The 20,689-nt window shown below is 42.0% G+C and overlaps 1 protein-coding gene across 2 annotated transcripts in view; it reads right to left on the bottom strand.

Annotated features, from left to right (window-relative positions):
• The window catches only part of LOC141131435 (protein kinase C delta type-like), a 77,685-nt gene that overhangs the window by 46,344 nt on the left and 10,652 nt on the right, over positions 1 to 20,689 (bottom strand). Inside the window, exon 7 of one of the 2 annotated variants that reach the window (XM_073618715.1) lies at positions 15,863 to 16,074. The exons of the other annotated variant lie outside the window; for it this stretch is intronic. Within the exon in view, the coding sequence (XP_073474816.1) occupies positions 16,039 to 16,074 (36 nt within the window). The 3' untranslated portion in view covers positions 15,863 to 16,038. Of the gene's footprint in view, positions 1 to 15,862; positions 16,075 to 20,689 lie in introns of those variants that run through there. 2 annotated transcript variants of the gene reach the window in all.

Genomic DNA, 20,689 nt, shown 5'->3' on the forward strand with positions numbered 1-20,689 from the left:
TAGCATGGGACATTGTATTATTCATTCTGTGAATTGTTTCTGCTAGTACCAATGTAGGAGATTTCCATGCCTTGGCCACTGTTTGTTTTGCAGCCGTTATTAGTTGGATCATAAGTTTGAATTGAGAGAGTGTTAACCATTCCGGTTTTAGATTAAGTAAAGTTAAATATGGATCTGGTTGTATTATTTTTTTAAATATTTTAGATGCAATCACGAAGACTTCCTTCCAGAAGGTTTGGATTACTGGGCACGTCCACCATATGTGGAAATATGTGCCTATTTCTGGGCATCCTCGAAAACAAAGAGTTGAGGTATTAGGTGAATATTTTGCCACTCTAGCGGGTACAAGGTACCAGCGAGTTAGGACTTTATAATTTGTCTCCAGTGCTAAGATGTTGGGTGAAGATGACTTAGATGTGAGCCATATGTTAGACCAGTCCGTGTCTTCTAAAGTTCGTCCCAGGTCCTCCTCCCACCTCTGAACGTAAGAGGGTCTATTAAGATTTGCTACTCCATATAATTGATTATAAAGTGATGAAATTGTACCTTTAGCAAATGGATCTTTTGTACAGATTGATTCAAAAATGGATAATTGGGATAATGGTGTATCCCCCTTTAGGAATGGTGTATAGAAATTTTTGATTTGGAGATATCTAAATATCTCAGAGTTTGGTAGATCATATTTTTCTCTAAGCGATGGGAATGAAAGGAATGATTTAGATGCTATGAAGTCATTTAGTGTCTGAATGCCTGATGTTGTCCAAGCTTTAAAAGAATTTGGGTAGATCCATGCCGGATAAAAGGCCGGATTTCTGATAAAAGAAAGGAGAGGATTGTGTGGAGATTGTAACTGATATTTGGTTTTTAGTTTATCCCAGAGAGATAAGAAGTGTTTAGTTATGGGATTATGAATTTTAAAGCGGTCTTTAGGATCAAGCCATAATAAATTTGATATTAATAGAGGGTCATTTTCTGAAGCCTCTATAAATACCCATAATGAGATTTCCTGTTTTGCATGGTATTTGGACAGACTGGCCAAATGTGCTGCTCTGTAGTAGTTAGTAAAATTAGGGTATCCCAGGCCTCCTTTATTTTTGGGAAGATGTAGTGTTTGTATAGGTATACGTGGTTTAGAAGAGCCCCATATAAACGAAGTTGCTCTTTTTTGTACTATTCTCAAAAAATAGGAAGGAATTGGAATAGGGAGGACTCTGAATAGATAAAGCAATTTGGGTAGAATAGTCATTTTGATTGCATTAATCTTTCCTATCCAGGATAAAGGAAGTTGCGACCATTGTTTTATTAGATTTGTGATCTGTCTTAATACAGGAGGATAATTGGTTGAGAATAAGTCAGAATGAGATGCTGTTAAATGAATTCCAAGATATGGGATTGATTTTTCTGCCCATGTGAATGGGAGTGCAGCCCTAGCCGGGATCAATTCCATGTTTGTGAGTGAAATATTAAGCACTAGGCATTTCTTAGGATTAATCATAAGGCCGGATAGGGCTGCAAATCCATCAAGAGCTGGTATTAAGTTAGGACCAGAGACCTGTGGTGATGATAGAAAAAGTAATATATCGTCTGCAAATATACATAATTTGTGTGTAATACCTCCTACTTCAATGCCAGTTATAGTTTGGTTTGTTCTGATGTATTGGGCCATGGGTTCGAGTATAAGGGCAAATAATAAGGGAGATAATGGGCAACCCTGTCGGGTACCTCTTTCGATATTAAAGGCTTCAGATTTGTATCCAGCATATTTTATGTAGGCTTTGGGTTTATTATATAATGCTTTGATCCATGTTAAAAAGTGGGGTCCAAAACCCCATTTTTGTAATGAATATTGCATATATTGCCAGGATACTGTGTCAAATGCCCTCTTAATATCGAGAGATAGAAAACATAAAGGGATTTTCCGTTTTTTAGCAATATGTGCCAATAACACTACCCTGCGTATATTATCGCCTGCCTGTCTATTTGGCATGAAGCCTACTTGATCTCCATGTATTAATTTTCCTATAATGCTATTGAGGCGTTTTGCTATTATTTTTGCTAATAATTTAATATCGAGGTTTAACAGAGAGATAGGCCGATAATTCACACAGGAAGTATCATCGGAAAGGGGTTTTGGGATCATACAAACAATTGCCATTAGTGTTTCTTGCCGAAAAGAATGTCCATCTAGAAGTTTGTTAAAAGTTTCAGTGAGAATGGGAGAGAGTATTTCTGAGAATGTTTTATAGTATAAAGCCGAGTAGCCGTCTGGGCCTGGTCTTTTGTTAAGTTTTAGGCCTTTTATGGCGTTAGCAACTTCATCTATAGTTATAGGCTCATCCAAACTGCTTTTTTGATTCTGAGATAACTCAGGTAAGGTTATTTTTGAGAAGAAGGATTCAGCTTCTGTAGGATTAAATTCATTGTTTGTCTTGTATAAAGTTGCGAGATGTGAGTGAAATGTATGGACTATTTTAACTGGATTACAAGTGTAAACATTTTTTGATAATTTCAAACGTATTGGTTTGAAAGATTTGTTAGTTGAATTTAATGCCCGAGCCAAATATGTACCTGGTTTGTTTGTATTCATGTAGAAATTGTGTTTGGAGCGTTTGAGGGATTTATCAACTGACTCAGTGAGAAATAGATCGTATTCCAATCTAGATTTTTCCAGATGAGATTTTGTACTCTGAGATGGATTATCTTGAAATGATATGTAGGCTGCATTAAAATTGAGTTCTAGTTTTTTTGCTAGATTTTTGCGTTCCCGTTTAAATAGTGCCATTTGTCTTTGTATTGTACCACGCAAGACAGGCTTATGAGCTTCCCACAGTGTTATTGGGGAGATGTCTGTTGTATTATTAATTGATATGTATTCCTTTAAAGCTTGTTCAATGGCCATCTGATGTAGTGGGTGTTTGAGCATTATGTCCGGTAAGTACCACGTTGGGTCATGCGCTTTTGGTATGGCTGAGGCTATAGTAGTGTATACTGCATTATGGTCAGACCACGGAATCGGAATTATATCTGATGCAATAATTTCTGGTATCATTCCTATTGTTAGAAAAATATGATCTATTCTGGTGAAGGTTTGATGAGGGTGCGAGAAATAAGTGAATTTCTTTTTCATTGGGTTACTTTCTCTCCATGAATCTACCAGATTGTATTTGGAAAGAAGTTGAGAAAAAGGTAATCTAGAGGTTATTTTGGATGGTGTAAAAGGTGATTTATCTAGAAATGGGAGGAGGACCTGGTTCGAATCCCCACACATTATCACTGTTCCTATTTTGTGTGTATTAATCACTTGTAATATATGTGAGAGGAATGGTGTAGGTTGTTTGTTAGGAGCGTAGTAGGAAATCACCGTGATTGCTGTATCCATTATATAACCCATGAGTATCAGGTATCTACCTTCTGGGTCTTTAATTTCTGATGATAAGGTGAATGGTGTGGATCGGTGAAATGCAATTAGAGTTCCCCTTTGCTTGGTACAGGCAGAAGCCGTGTAAATTTGTTGATAAAAAGGAGAAATATATTTTGGAGTAGAATCTTTGGTGAAGTGTGTTTCTTGGAGGCATACTATGTGAGCCTTCTTGTTATGGAAAGTACGGAAGGCTTTGGTCCTTTTTTGAGGGACATTTATTCCCTGAACATTCAGGGAAAGTATATTCAGTGGTGCCATGGCAATAGATCAAATAGTTTTGACTTACTTTTTGTTATGCAGAGCTGACTGCGCAGATCAACCTGTGTGGACTGAAGAGATGAATAGATAGAAAAGAAACCAGTGAATTCTGGAGTAAAGAGTAAACAAAAAACATATGAGATTAGATGATACATTGTATAAATTATTTTTGCAAGTAATCACAATTTACCCGTGAAAGAGAATAAATATCTCTCTCAGGGGAATAAGTGCCTTCGTCACACTCCCACATAATATGGTTGGGAGAATGAGGAGGGCTAATGGGGGTACACGGATCTTCCGCTTACAGGAGAGAAGTGCTATGTCAAAAGACATCAAAATGATGTTTCATTAATTGGAGTGCAGAATATAGTTTTTGTTGAAATTATTTATTCCAGGGTGGTTGTATATGGTTAGTCTTGCCCTAGGCTAAATAATTCAGTTAGAAAGGTACTGTTAATAACTTTGGTATTGATGAAGATAGTTTGAATTATTTTGGGATTTTAACCCCTTTAGAGTAAACAATTACATATTTTATTCATATGTAACTGTTTAGATATGTTAACTCATAAAATTGAGGTTGTATTGCTTCAGATTAGAATAAACAAAAACATAATTCTAGGAACTAGTTAGGTAATAATATATTTGTTTTAAGAAAAGAAAGAAAAAGCTTCGATTACTTCTGGATTATTGAACATATTTGTCCTAAAAAGTAATAAATCTATTGTTATTACCTGATAATATATAACTGAACAAGAATTTCCTTATTTCACTTATATATTCTAAGGCTATATGAATCAGAAGTAATAAGAAATATAACTGGAATGTAACATGATCCCACACAGTGTGTGACTATCAGAATGCAGTTACATTCAGTTATAAATATAGGTTTTTTATAGAGAACCATCTCTTAGTATAATAAATGAAGAGATATCAGGAATTAGGATGTCAGTCCATTGAATCTTCTTGGTCCATGGATGATGTGGCATAACGGCCTCTTTTGTGAGAATGATGATTCCCATTTTGTTCTGAAATTTTCTGGGTGCTGCCTGAAGGTGAAGATGATGCCATTCTTCTGCGTGTGGGAGAGTTGCTGCTTGTGGGTTCTGTCAGATTTAATTTTAAAAGGGTTTGTTGTAGTTCATCTGCTGATCTGCTTCTGTAAATTGTACCTTGGTAGTTAAATCTGACTGAAAAGGGGAAGCCCCATTGATACATAATGTTGTGGCGTTGCAGTTCCAATAGTTGGTGTCTCATGGATCGTCTTTTAGTAATAGTAAGTTGGGATAGGTCAGCAAAAATTTGATAATTGTGTCCTTGAAAATTAAGTTCCTTTTTTTCTCTTGCAGCAATTAGTATTTGTTCTTTCATTCCGTAATAATGAAATTTTGTGATTATATCACGTGGGGGTCCATCTTTCTTTTTGGCTGTGAGGGCTCTGTGTACTCTGTCCAGTTCTAAACGTTCAATAGAGATATCTGGCTTTAGTTCTTGTAATAGAGCAGTAATAGTAGATTGCAGGTCTGTCACAGTTTCAGGTATTCCCCTTATGCGCAAGTTTGAACGTCTGGCTCTATTTTCGTAATCCTCGAGCTTAGTTTGAAGTATTAAATTCTCTTTTTTTAATTGTTCCAATTCTGTTATATTTTCTTGGGTTGTAATTTCAATTTCATCCATTTTTATTTCTAAGGCTGCGGTGCGGTTTCCCAGCTCTCTTATTTCTTTGGTTAGGCTTTTTGTTATTTGGTCTGAGGTTTGTTTTAAAGCCTTATGAAGCATCTTTTCAAATTGTAATAATATTACTGGGGATACTGAGGAGGCTTGTGGAGAAGTTTGTGAGAGGATTTGTTCTGTATCTGACTCAAATAGAGAGTCTTGCTGTGACATTTTCTGTCTGTGAGAGCGCCCTGATGCTGTATCTTGTGAGGTGACTGGAGCTGCTTCAGCTGCATTGAGTGCCTGTGAGCTCTTTGTGAGGTGATTTTTATTTCTGCCACGGTTTCCTCCCAGTACCATATTTCCTGCCCAAACTTTCACAGTTTGTTCCCAGGGGCAAAAAGGTTCAAATGGATACCTTTTGAGCCTGCAGGCTCTGCTTTGTCCTTCTCTTCTCTCCTCAGCGGTGTGGAGCTCTAACAATGCATGTCTGCTCCACTAGGCTCCGCCTCCTGCCCCCTTAATGACCTTCTTCAATAAAAAAACGAAAAGGAAAAGGAGACTTTTATCTAATGCATTAATGTGGGCTGGGGCTTAATTTTCTTGTATTAACGTTGCATAAGGCCTGTTCATTTTGTCATTATGCTGTTATTTTATTTTATATCATATTTATTTTATATTATTTTGTCACTTTGCTGTTAATAACATAATTTCACACCTTGTTCTTCATGAAAAAGTCACGTATTTATAACCTTGAGATATCCTATTCATTTCCACCTGGGAATAGGATGTACAGATATGTAAAAATTCTCTTTCTCTTTATAAGTCTAGTTAAGTCACTTGATTAGAGCTGGGTTGGCATTAAATTTCTTGAGCAACATCCACAGCATGTTTGTTTTCAGGAGATAAACAGTACTGAGGATAATTGTGTGGGGCTGGGGCAGTTCTGGGCCCTCATCCATGGAGCTCAACAGCATCCTCTTCTTTTTAAATTCCTGTTTACAGAGTTGCAGTAGGAGTGGTACTGTTGTAACTTGTCTTTTTCCCTCAGAGTGTCCTAGCAAGTTGGATGCATTGCACTTTGAATTCTAAGCACACTAGGGTTTTCCACATCTTGCCTTTTGGTCACACATAGAGAAAGGTCCCAAACACTGCACACCTAGCAAAGTCATTAGTAAAAAGGTGAAAGCAACTTCATCCAAAGCAATTCTTGGGGTCTTGACTTAGGTTGAAGCTGGCTGAGGCTGCTTTCACCTGTTTACTAATGGCTTTGCTAGGTGTGCAGTGTTTGGGACTTTTTTATATGCATATGCGTAGAATGTGAGGAGTTAGATGAACCCCTGCCTAACCAGCACCCATTGCAGGAAACACCAGGTGGATTTACAGGTGCTTGAGCGGAGACTTTGCGTTTTGAGGTTACCTTTTGGTCATGTTTTATTAAAGACCAACTATGAAATGAGATGGTCATAGTTATCACTTTCCTTCCCCCAACTTTCCATCAGTTATGAGTAAAGAGAGTCAGGGGATACCTGTACAAGTGGCAGTGCAACATGTTGCTGCTTACATCATACTGGTGTTGCTCATATTTTTGGAATAGAAGATGTTGATGGCCAGGGTGTGCAAAGAAAGGTGGCACAGATGAGCAGCATTTAGCTCAACCCAGAAGCTCTGCCAGTACAAACAGTATTGCTTAACACAGTGTTGGCCCCCACTACTCGGCTTGTGGTAAATAACTGGTAGACAGTCCCTAATGATGCCATAAGCTTAGGTGGGGAGGCTGCCTGGACAGGGCTGGGCTTCAGAGGCAAGAGATAGAGAGTTTGCCCTTCTTGGTGCTGCTTAAATTCTTGTTCAATATTTTTATTGAGGTTTACATAAGAAAAACAGAGAAGTGTATAGATGTATACATGGCATACATACAATGACTATAGAATCAGACTATCTCTTACATATCTATGAGTAAAAAACAAGAGTAAGGTCAAGTAGCAATCTGTGTAACAAAGTGATTGAAAGAACAATAGTGAGAGCCCCTATTCATTTGGTGAACACAGTGAATCGTGCCTCCAGACCACCCATCCATCCCAATGGGCTCAAATTGTGTTTGGGTGGGGGCACATTTATAAGGTGTTGAAGTGTACTCATCTAATACAAGAGGTAAGTTACAGTGTGGACGGAAAGTATTCAGACCCCCTTAAATTTTTCACTCTTTGTTATATTGCAGCCTAATGCTAAAATCATTTAAGTTCATTTTTTTCCCTCATTAATGTACACACAGCACCCCATATTGACAGAAAAACACAGAATTGTTGACATTCTTGCAGATTTATTAAAAAAGTAAAAACTAAAATATCACATGGTCCTAAGTATTCAGACCCTTTGCTCAGTATTTAGTAGAAGCACTCTTCTGATCTAATACAGCCATGAGTCTTTTTGGGAAAGATGCAACAAGTTTTTCACACCTGGATTTGGGGATCCTCTGCCATTCCTCCTTGCAGATCCTCTCCAGTTTTGTCAGGTTGGATGGTAAATGTTGGTGGACAGCCATTTTTAGGTCTCTCCAGAGATGCTCAATTGGGTTTAAGTCAGGGCTCTGGCTGGGCCATTCAAGAACAGTCACGGAGTTGTTGTGAAGCCACTCCTTCGTTATTTTAGCTGTGTGCTTAGGGTGATCATTTTGTTGGAAGGTAAACCTTCGGCCCAGTCTGAGGTCCTGAGCACTCTGGAGAAGGTTTTCGTCCAGGATATCCCTGTACTTGGCCGCATTCATCCTTCCCTCAATTGCAACTACTAGTCATCTTGTCCCTGCAGGTGAAAAACACCCCCACAGCATGATGCTGCCACCACCATGCTTCACTGTTGGGACTGTATTGGGCAGGTGATGAGAAGTGCCTGGTTTTCTCCACACATACCGCTTAGAATTAAGGTCAAAAAGTTCTATCTTGGTCTCATCAGACCAGAGAATCTTATTTCTCACCATCTTGGAGTCCTTCAGGTGTTTTTTAGCAAACTTCATGCGGGCTTTCATGTGTCTTGCAGTGAGGAGAGGCTTTTGTCTAGCCACTCTGCCATAAGGCCCCGACTAGTGGAGGGCTGCAGTGATGGTTGACTTTCTACAACTTTCTCCCATCTCCCAACTGCATCTCTGGAGCTCAGCCACAGTGATCTTTGGGTTTTTCTTTACCTCTCTCACCAAGGCTCTTCTCCCCCGATAGCTCAGTTTGGCCGGACGACCAGCTCTAGAAAGGGTTCTGGTCGTCCTAAACGTCTTCCATTTAAGGATTATGGAGGCCACTGTGCTCTTAGGAACCTTAAGTGCAGCAGACATTTTTTTGTAGCCTTTGCCAGATCTGTGCTTTGCCACAATTCTGTCTCTGAGCTCTTCAGGCAGTTCCTTTGACCTCATGATTCTCATTTGCTCTGACATGCACTGTGAGTTTTAAGGTCTTATATAGACAGGTGTGTGACTTTTCTAATCAAGTCCAATCAGTATAATCAAACACAGCTGAACTCAAATGAAGGTGTAGAACCATCTCAAGGATGATCAGAAGAAATGGACAGCACCTGAGTTAAATATGAGTGTCACAGCAAAGGGTCTGAATACTTAGGACCATGTGATATTTCAGTTTTTTTTGTTTTTTAATAAATCTGCAAAAATGTCAACAATTCTGTGTTTTTCTGTCAATTTGGGGTGCTGTGTGTACATTAATGAGGAAAAAAATGAACTTAGCAAATAGAAAAACACATGTGGGAGAGATGTATGCGCTGCACACCCCGAAACAATAATGGTAAAGAATGAACAGTTTCCCAGGTGGGGCTTTAGACAGCAATATCTTGAAATCAAGAATAATAGAAAATGTGTAACCAATAAGTGCATTTATTTGAACCATAAACAAATATAATGTTGTAATTCAGGGGGATAGTTGGTTCTATAAAATACATTGAATATCTTGTAAGCCCCTTGGGCAGGACTCATGTGCTCTGGGGAGGCAGGGGCGAATATGGGGCCCCCCGGATCCATTTAGGGCTCTTAACAGTTCTGGCCAAAGGATTATTCCCTCTACTTTTTAGCGGTAAATATACTGCCATTTTTAACCTTACAATGAGATTTATGATGACATGTTCTTAAATTTTGAAGATATTCAATGTATTTTATAGAACCAACTATCCCCCTGATGATGACCGTACACGGGTCGAAACGCGTTGAGGATTTATACCGTCAACAGCCCGGATATGTATGACTGTATATAATTTTGTGTAAAGATGTGTTGATTTTTATATTGTGGAATATGTATTGTACCACTTGGCCAGCGCTTATATGTTATAATGCCAATTGAATTACAACATTACATTTGTTTATGGTTCAAATAAATGCACTTATTGGTTACACATTTTCTATTATTCTTGATTTCAAGATATTGCTGTCTAAAGCCCCACCGGGGAAACTGTTCATTCTTTACCATAAATGATTTTAGCAAATGGCTGCAATATAACAAAGAGTGAAAAATTTAAGGGGGTCTGAATACTTTCTGTCCCCACTGTATATAGGGTAGGGATGAGCCGAACACCCCCCGGTTCGCTTCGTACCAGAACCTGCGAACAGACCAAAAGTTTGCGCGAACTTTAGAACCCTGTTAAAGTCTATGGGACTCGACCGTTCGAAATAAAAAGTGCTCATTTTAAAGGCTAATATGCAAGTTATTGTCCTAAAAAGGGTTTGGGGACCCGGGTCCTGCCCCAGGGGACATGTATCAATGCAAAAAAAGTTTTAAAAACAGCCGTTTTTTTAGGAGCAGTGATTTTAATGATGCTTAAAGTGAAAAAAAAGTGAAATATTTATTTAAATATCGTACCTGTAATGTGGCGCGTGCTTCCCGTGCTTAGAACAGTCCCTGCACAAAATGACATTTTTAAAGGAATAAAAAGTCATTTAAAACTGCTTGTGGCTTTAATGTAATGTTGGGTCCCGGCAATATGGATGAAAATCAGTGAAACAAACGGCATGGGTACCCCCCCCCCAGTCCATTACCAGGCCCTATGGGTCTTGTATAGATATTAAGGGGAACCCCGCACCCAAATTTAAAAAAGGCGTGGGGCCCCCAGGCCCTATATACTCTGAACAGCAGTATACAGACGGTGCAAAGACAGGGACTGTAGGTTTGTTAAGTAGAATCTGTTTGTAATTTTGAACTGGTACATTTTTAAAGTGTAGCTCCAGCCAAAAAATAAATTTTTAAGCTTTTTGGAAAACATAAGGAAGGGTTATCACCCCTGTAACATTTGTTTCGCTGTCTGTGCACCTCTTCAGAAGATTTCACCTCACTTTCTGTCCCAATGACAAATGTTTTTTGAAAATTTGGGGTTTTTAGTGAAACAAGGATTGGTGATAAAGCATCAGTGGAGAGGAGACATGTTTTTCCCATATTAACTCTTACAGGAGAGAATTTCCCTTCCTAGGGGTAGATTTCATCTCACTTCCTGTTGTCTCCTTCCGTTTGCAAGTAGGAGTCGTTTGTAAGTTGGATGTTTAAAAGTAGGGGCCTGCCCTATATACTCTGCAGAAATTGAAGCCTTAGGTGTTGGTGTTGCCACAACACTGTAAGCCCTCACAGTTACTCTTGGTGGGTGCAGGAATGGGCCCTGCTGTGAAATAGTAGATCAAGAATTGTAATTACATGTCCCTGTTGAACAGGGGCAGAAAAATTGGGCCTTAGCCACTGCTGCCACAACACTGCAGCCCCTCACAGATACTATAGTTGGAGCGCAGGAATGAGCCCTGCTGCAAAGTATTGCATCAAACATTGTAATTACACGCCCCTGTTAAACAGGGGCAGAAAAATTGGGCCTTAGCCACTGGTGGCGGTGCGCAGAACCAAAAAATGTTCTTACAAGCTATCAGCATGAAAATTGAGGAGGAAGAGGATTGTCACTCAGCATAACAGGATAGTCACTCAGCATCAGCATAGGCAGTCTTGAAGGGATCTCACATTTAAAAAAAAATGATTCGGTTACATCAGCATCAGGTGCTTGGTAGCTGGTGATCCAAGACTGATTCATTTTTATGAAGGTCAGCCGATCGACCGATTCAGTGGACAGGCGCACCCTTTGATCGGTTACAAAGCCTCCAGCAGCATTGAGTGTGCGTTCCGAAAGAACGCTGGATGCAGGACAGGCCAGTAGCTCAATTGCATACTGTGCAAGCTCTGGCCAGTGATCCATCCTCAAGACCCAGTAACCCAGAGGATTTTCGGTGGGAAAGGTGTCCAAGTCAGATCTTGCCCCTAGGTATTCCTGGACCATGTAAAACAGACGCTGGCGATGGTTGCTGGAACTGATCATACCTTGGGGCTGCGGACTAAAAAATTGTCTGAACGCATCGGTCAGACGGCCACTATCTCCACCGCTCCTTCTGTGACTGACCGAAGCCTCAGCAACACGTTGTCCCAGAGGACCAGGAAATTGTAACTTCCCAGGCTCTGGAAACGCGTTGCACAAACCTTTCTGCAAGGCCTTCCGAAGATGTTTCATCCTCTGCTCCCTCTGCGACAGCAAGATCAGGTCCGCCACCTTACCCTTGTAACGTGGATCAAGGAGGGTTGCCAGCCAGTAATGATCCCTCCCCTTGATACCACGAATACGAGGATCCTTCCGCAGGCTTTGCAGGATCAGGGAGGCCATGCAGCGTAGATTTGCTGAGGCATTCGGTCCAAAGTCCTCTGGGTCACGAAGGACGACATGATCCGCAGCCACCTCCTCCCAGCCACGTACAAGTCCATGGGTTTCTTTGGACTGTAAATGATCCCTTGAAGAATGCTGCTGATGCTGAGTGCCAGAATTCACCTCCATGCTGACACAATCCTCCTCCTCCTCCCCCTCGTCCTCTTCCTGCTTGATCGGCGGGCACGCAGGAACCCCATATTGACAGAAAAACACAGAATTGTTGACATTTTTGCAGATTTATTAAAAAAGAAAAACTGAAATATCACATGGTCCTAAGTATTCAGACCCTTTGCTGTGACACTCACATATTTAATTCAGGTGCTGTCCATTTCTTTTGATCATCCTTGAGATGGTTCTACACCTTCATTTGAGTCCAGCTGTGTTTGATTATACTGATTGCCCTTGAGAAGTAAAGGAAGTCCTCCTCTTCCTCCCTCTGTTCTGCCTCAAGTGCCCTGTCCATTATTCCACGCAGCATTTGCTCCAACAGGTGGACAAGAGGGACAGTGTCACTGATGCATGCACTGTCACTGCTCACCATCCTTGAGGCCTCCTCAAATGGTGACAGGACAGTGCATACATCCCTGATAATAGCCCACTGGGGTGGGGAAAAAAAAAAGCTCCCCTGACCCTGTCCTGGTGCCATAGTCGCATAGGTACTTATTGATGGCCCTCTGCTGCGTGTGCAGCCGCTGCAGCATGGCCAATGTTGAGTTCCACCTGGTGGGCATGTCACAGATTAGGCGGTTCTTGGGCAGGTTAAATTCATTTTGGAGGTCAGCCAGCCGAGCACTGGCATTATATGACCGGCGGAAATACACACAGACTTTCCTGGCCTGCCTCAGGACATCCTGCAAGCCCAGGTACCTGCCCAAGAACCGCTGCACCACCAAGTTAAGGACGTGAACCAAACGGGGCACATGGGTCAGTTGTCCCTGTCGGAGGGCGGAGAGGAGGTTGGTGCCGTTGTCGCAAACCACCATTCCTGGCTTAAGCTGGTGTGGCATCAACCACCTCTGAACCTGCCCCTGCAGAGCTGACAGAATTTCTGCCCCAGTGTAGCTCCTGTCCCCCAAGCACACCAGCTCAAGCACCGCATGGCATCTTTTTGCCTGTGTACTTGCGTAGCCCCTTCAACGCCTATGGAGCACCGCTGGTTCCGAGGACAAAGCACAGGAAGAGGCCATGGAGGAAGAAGAGGAGGAGGGGGTGGAGGAGAGAGGTGTGGCAGAATCACCACTAGTAGAATTTTGGAGGCGTGGTGGCGGAACAACCTCCAACACTACTGCACCCTGTCCTGCATCCTTCCCAGCTGCCCAATGAGCCACCCAGTGCGCGTTGAAAGATAGGTAACGTACCTGTCCATATCTGCTGGACCATGAGTCAGTGGTAATATGCACCTTACCGCTGACTGCCCTGTCCAGCGAGGCCAAGACATTGCCTTTCACATGCTGGTAGAGAGCCGGAATCGCCTTCCGTGAGAAAGTGGCATTTGGGAACCTGCCACTGAGGAACCGCACATTCCACAAATTCACGGAAGGGGGCAGAGTTTTCCAACTGAAAAGGTAGCAGTTGACGTGCTAGCAATTTAGACAAGCTAGCATTCAACCGCTGGGCATGTGGATGGCTGTGAGCGAACTTCTTTCGGCGGTGCAGCAGCTGGGGCAGGGAAATTTGCCTGGTACAATCTGACATCGGTGTACCAATAGCAGATTGCCTGCAAGTACTTGGCTGTGACACACCTAATTCTACACCTTCATTCCTCTCAGTGCAGGTTTCAGAGAGGACTGAAGGTACAGTGGGGTTGGAGATCCCAGCTGATGAGGAGCAAGCAGAGGTCCGCTTTGTTCTTTGGTGTGGGTCTTTTAGGTACGCTTGCCAATGAACTGTATGGCAGGTCGACATATGTCTGGTCAAGCATGTGGTGCCCAAGCGGGTGATTTTTTGGCCACGCGAGATACGTTTGAGATATATGTATATGTGTGTGTGTGTATATATATATATATATATATATATATATATATACATATGCATATATACACACACACATACACACACATACACACACACACACCTAGGATGCATATGTATACACAATACTTGGTAAGTGCAGCTAACTGACTCGCCTGCCTACTCTAACTTAAATCCAAATTACACTGTCTCTCTGTCTATCTCTCTCCGCCGCCGCAACACACTACACAAGGCCACCACGTAGGTGGCCTTATGTAGTGTGGGGCGTGTACTAAACCCCCTGAGCTATAATTGACCAAAGCCACCCTGGCTTTGGCCGATTACGGCTCTCTGTACAGACAGCGCTGTGATTGGCCAAGCATGGGGGTCATAGTGCATGCTTGGCCAATCATCAGCCAGCAATGCACTGCGATGCCTCAGTGAATTATGGACCATGACGCGCCACTCGAATTTGGCGCGAACGGCCCATAACGTTCGCAATTCGACGAACAATTGAACAGGCGATGTTCGATTCGAACATGGCAGAAGCTCATCCCTAAATATGGGGTATGAAGTGGACGTGGTGCTCATATTACAATACTCGATTGCAGTAGGTCAAAGAGAAAAGCATATAAAAAACTAAGAGAATCCACGGGAAGTGATGGAATCTGAAAATCCTTTAAAAAGAAATAAAAAATGATAAGATATTAAATCTCCTGTGGATAAGTTGGACTATCCGGACCATACTGGAGTCGGTGGTACATGCTGTCAAGACCCGGATATCAACATTCTGTCCCTGCAGAGGGTTATATCTGCAAGCCCATACGACCTTGCCATAGAGGAGGTCCAACAATTGGGGTAAGCGCACATCTATTACTCCTTTTTCTGCAATCAATGTACATTGGATAAGAGTCTCTTCAGCTCATCAGCTCTCATGGTTCAGTGATGAGACATACTAAGTGGACTTTTTCTTTTCTACTTATTTTTTTGAACCCAGTCATGGACTGATTATAAGTTGTTTTGATGTGAGATTACTTATTTTCAGCATATTTTATATTTGTTGGTTTTTTTTGGGTAATGACTTCATGCACTTGTTGTGGTTATCATTTTTGCTGGGCACACATTCATTGTGTCTCCTAGGCACTCTTCAATTATATTACTGCCAGCGCATTTAAGTTTTATTTATATGTTTATCACTTCATGGATATTTGGAGTTTTTTTTGCAGCTGCACTTTGTGAATATTATTTTAATATTTTTCTACCACGTATTGCTCATTAGCGCAGGTTGTTTCCACCATTTCAAAGAGAAAAGCAGTAAGGATCAAACTATCAGTAAAAGTGATGCGTTTTAATCTCTTAGTTGTATGTATTTAGTTGAGGAATATGAGAATCCCATTTGTGGGTCATATAATGAAAAATAGAGAAAATAGAGAAAAGGAAGTAGAAAAGAAAAAGGACCAAGTGTAAAGACGATGCAGGCCAGTAGGTCAGCTTAAAATGGAGAACAGGGGAAAGTAAATTGAAAAGGAAAGAAGACAAGGAAGAGTCTCTCGTGGTGGTAGCATGACTCACGACAAGGAAATGCGTACAATTGATAATGAGGTGAGAAAATTAGTAAGGCAACAACAATAATTGTATAAATTTAATATTGGGACGTTGGCATACTACTATAGTTGTACCTACAGTGTCACCCTGTTTTTAGGTACACATTTATCTGGGAATTCTTCAAACAACAATAATTGGTCGAAAATAGATAGTGGCTGGTATGTCCTTATTAGATAAGGCACCTCATCCCAACAGTTAGTTTAGAGAAAGGGACAGAGGGAAGGGCATTATTGCGGTGCCAAAACTAATCAGTGAAGATTCTCATTAAAGTAGCAAATTTTATTACGATTATATTTAAAAACACATATTCCAAATACACATTCACATGAATATTGAAATGAGCATATAGGATATATTGTTGGCCGAGATGATATTGGCTTATTAAAGTGGCGGGTCAGGTCTTCCCTACATGTTTTGCCAAGACATTGGCTTCCTCAGGGGAACAAGACGTGACCAGAATAATTATAGCTCTACAGAAAGAAAAAACATTATTTTTTAGAATACACAACATCAAGTAAATATAATATACAAAAAATATACTATTAAACATGGTGCGCAATACTGAATAGTTGGGTGAAAGGGTACTAGTTGTCTCATCCCCCTCCCCAAAAAACCATATAGTGGGAATGAACACCCCACTGCCCCAAAGCAATCACCCAACCTACCCTGTTGCCCCCCCCGGGGCAGGGTCAGCAGGGAAATAGGTCCCAAGGATGGCAAGCCAACACTGCCGCAGTGTGGCTGCAGAGGACAAAAGGGAGACCAATAAAAGGTACAAAAAAAATAAATATTAGAGACAAATAGCTCACATAGAGCCCATGTCTATTGCATAAATAGGTCTACATAGCCTCAATACATACCAAAAATACATATGGATAATGTTTAAAAGAAGGGGCGCTGAGATGACCAGAGTAGTATAATCAGTCAGAGAAAGGCATTTAGACTGGAGTTTTGGAATCGAAAAACTAAATAACAATGAAATAAAATAAAGTAAATATAGTGTCACAGGTATAGAAATATAAAATAAGTAAACTCAATCTAACATGCAGAGTATCACTATATGGTGACTATTAGCTTACCCTTTATAAAAGTGTGGTGCAGTTTTAGGTTTCAAAATGTTGTTCAAATGAACAAAGGGTATTGATTGAGAACGGTGCCTGGATTGAACGCCAAGCAAACCCAGAATATCACAACGTAAAAAGCCTAAGGCAAAGGAGTGATAAAAAAGGAAAATAGTAAGGTTAGAAGCTGCTCAGTAATAGAGCGATACGGCTCAATGAAAACAAGAGACCCCCCATTCTTGGCATTACCTACTCTAGGAAAGTTCAGAGTACCAACGCCCCTTGAAGACAGTGAAAGAAGCCTGGCAGGATCAACCTTTTAAGCCCCCCCATCCGGTCGGCGTGTGACATCAGACCGGGAGCGGACGGAGTACGGCCACCGCACCTGCACACTACCAACCCCCGGCAGCCTACAATGCCCAGAATGCCTGGCGTGATGTCAATCGCGTCACATGGCCCAAGCCGTGCGGCGCGAACAGACGGAGGTGGGACACAAAAAGGGGTCCTCCAATGGGAAGGACAGGGAGACACAGTCCATACCTATGTGGGAGGGTGTAAAAAGAGGCGGATGATAGGGGTGAAGGGTGGCCAATGGGCGGGCCTAATGTCGAATGACAGTCTGCCCTTGGGTGTCCATACAGCCACCGGCTGTGATCGGATCGCCGTCCCTTGGGAATATTTCCACACGCTCCACAACCAGAGGGGGCACAGAGCAAATGTGGAAAGATGGAGAAGGGGAAAATGGTAACGGAGGAGAAGGGAGCAGAGGAGAACAGTTGGACAAGAGACGGTCATGCAGAGTCCCTGCAAACTTGACCCATCCTTCCCATACCAAATCCTCTAATCAGTACACGCAGCATGTATACAAATGTCAATAACATTAATACATATAATCAAAGAAAATTAATTATAAGGTTGAGCATCACTGAAAATAATACAAATAGTATGAACAATTGAATTCATGTAATTAGATACCTTACATTTAAATATAATTGGGTAAATAATTGAAGATATAAAGAATCATAAAAAAAATTAAAGACAATATTATGAAGGACATATGACCCGAACATACTCTATGTTGATCCTGAGGTGGTACTGGGATCATAGGGGCAATGAATAATCAGGTATGGAATAAGGGAGGGGAGGTGAAAGGCCAGTAGAATGTAGTCCCAGCCTGGGGCCAAGTACACTAACCACAATCAACCCAAGCGGAGGCACATTCAGAAGATAGGTTTTGGGTATACCAGTGTGTATATTAGATCTGAAAATAAAAAACAATACATAAAGTGGGCTAAACCACAACTATAAAAAGGATTCAAAACTAACATACTCATTTAAGCCCATATATTTAGTAGCATCTAAACTGTGTATCCACTTGGTTTCTAACTGTAGTAAGGTAACGTCGATTCCACCGCCTCGAGCATGTAAAGGTACATGCTCAAGTGCGGCAAAACGAACAAGACTGGAATCAAAATCATGTTGGCATCCAATATGTCTATTGAGGCAGTAGTCGTTAGCCGTTTATATAATGGCGTGATGTGATCTTTGATACGCTTAAATTACGGGCGTTTTGTCTTACCGACGTAAAAACATCCGCACTGGCAGGTAGCCAGGTAGACAACTCCCACAGTTTTGCACTTAACCCTATTTTTATCTATATGAGTTTGGCCATTAGGAAGAATAATATCTTTAGAGTTGGAAATGAAAGAGCAGACATCACATCGCCTGCAAGGGAATGTGCCAGTGGAGGTAGTAGTGTCTAAATTTCTACGCATATGATGTCTGGTTACCAAACGGTCCCTCATAGAGGGAGCCCATCGGTATCTAATCACAGGATAAGGTTTTATATACCGTATTTATCGGCATATAACACGCACTTTTTTCCCCTGAAAATCAGGGGAAAATTGTGGGTGCGTGTTATAGGCCGATCCCCCCCCCCAATTGTGTGTGATCGGAGCGATCGCGGCAATTGCCGCGATCGCCGCCGACATACACAGCCGTGTGGAAATTCAAATACGGCGCCGAGACTGCAGGGACTCGGCGGAGCGGAGCTACACATAGCCGAGAGTCCTCGGGTTTTCTCGGCGCCGCTTACAGTCCCGCCCATAGGGCGGAACTTGGCGGGACTGTAAGCGGCGCCGAGAAAACCCGAGGACTCTCGGCTATGTGAATCAGCGCTCCGCCGAGTCCCTGCAGTCTCGGCGCCATATTTAAATTTACACAGGGCTGTGTATGACGGCAGGGATCACGGCGATCCCACAAAGCTGCACGGGGGCAAGGCTGCATGGGGGGGGGGCAAGGCTGCATGGGGGCAAAGCTGCACTGGGGCAAGGCTGCACGGGGGGGCAAGGCTGCACTGGGGCAAGGCTGCATGGGGGCAAAGCTGCACTGGGGCAAGGCTGCACTGGAGAAAAGCTGCACTGACAAGGCTGCACTGACAAGGCTGCACTGACATGGCTGCACTGACATGGCTGCACTGACAAGGCTGCACTGACAAGGCTGCACTGGGGCAAAGCTGCACTGACAAGGCTGCAATGGACACTGGGGCAAGGCTGCACTGACAATTCTGCACTGGGGCAAAGCTGCACTGACAAGGCTGCACTGACAAGGCTGCACTGACAAGGCTGCAATGGACACTGGGGCAAGGCTGCACTGACACTGACAAGGCTGCAGATGGACACTGATAACGCTGCATTGATGGGCATTTTAATGTAAGTTTTTCTTCCTTAAACTTTACTCCTAAAAGTTTTTTTCCTTAAAATTCCCTCCTTAACTTGGGTGCGTGTTATACGCCGGCGCGTGTTATACACTGATAAATACGGTATTTCTTAATTGTACTAACTGCAGTCAATAGAGGCCAAAATTTGGTGAGAATACCTCTCCTCTGAGTGTGTTTGTTTGGAAAACTGGGTAATGATATGAACCGATTGATCTTTGGGGGTTTTCTAGAATGAATAAGGTCCCTTCTGTTCAGTTTAATTACTCTATTAAATGCCCTTTTCAAAAGGGATGCAGAATTTCATCATGCAGCGAATACCCCAGCAGAAGTCCTAGAGGATGAAACGCGTCGGGTTCATTTGTTTTACTCTAACCATCACCTACTGCGCTATTCAGTTCATTTGTGAGCCTAGTTTTTACGACCCAATTTTTATTTGTTGAATATAAAACTTTTTTACCAATAAATTGTTTCAACGCTTCAAACGGATTTACACCATGTGGAAGTTTTTCTTTTATTCCTTGCCCTCTCATGTGGATGGTCGATTTTGAGGTGGTGTCTGGTGGTCGATCTAAGCTGGTTCAAGAGGACATCTGGGTCCGGTCTAACCCCCTCAGGGATATACCAGTTGGTGACACTCTTCGCTCCTTCAAGCCAAGTCTATCGGCAGGATCCAAATCCGAATAACTCGATCGTTGGACCCACTATACCGGCATACGGTGCAAGCCTTTTTGACTCACCGCCAACGGCCTGTGAGTCCACCAATTTTGGTAAGGGCATTTTATGTCTATGTGTCGGAGATGAGATTGTCATGCTGAAAGAAGAGCCTACCCCATACGCTTAGATGTTCCTGATTGTCTTGTTTTAACACACGTGAAGAGCGGGAGCACCTAGAGCGACACCTAGACACCGAGACCATCTCATTGTGTAGTGACGGACACTGCTAGTCTACATATCTATTTGTCTGATACACTTATGATGTGTGATAATGCTATCAATCTGCTAGACACATACTGTTATGCTCACCTTCATTATATTGAGGTGCTTTTTATTTTACATACCTATTTGTCTGATACACTTGTGTTGTGTGATGATGCAATCAATCTGTGAGACACATATTGTATAGCCCACCCTCATCATATTGAGGTGTTTTTTATTTTTCACATTCGGATTAGATTTCTAATTTTGACTATTCCTATCACAATATATTTATTACATTACGAATGAATACTACGAGATACATGTAGTTTTATTCTACTTTCAACACCCCATACATTCACTTTCCTATCTAGGTATCCACCTATTTCT

This window comes from Aquarana catesbeiana, linkage group LG03 (assembly GCF_042186555.1).
Source record: "Aquarana catesbeiana isolate 2022-GZ linkage group LG03, ASM4218655v1, whole genome shotgun sequence".
NCBI lineage: Eukaryota > Metazoa > Chordata > Amphibia > Anura > Ranidae > Aquarana > Aquarana catesbeiana.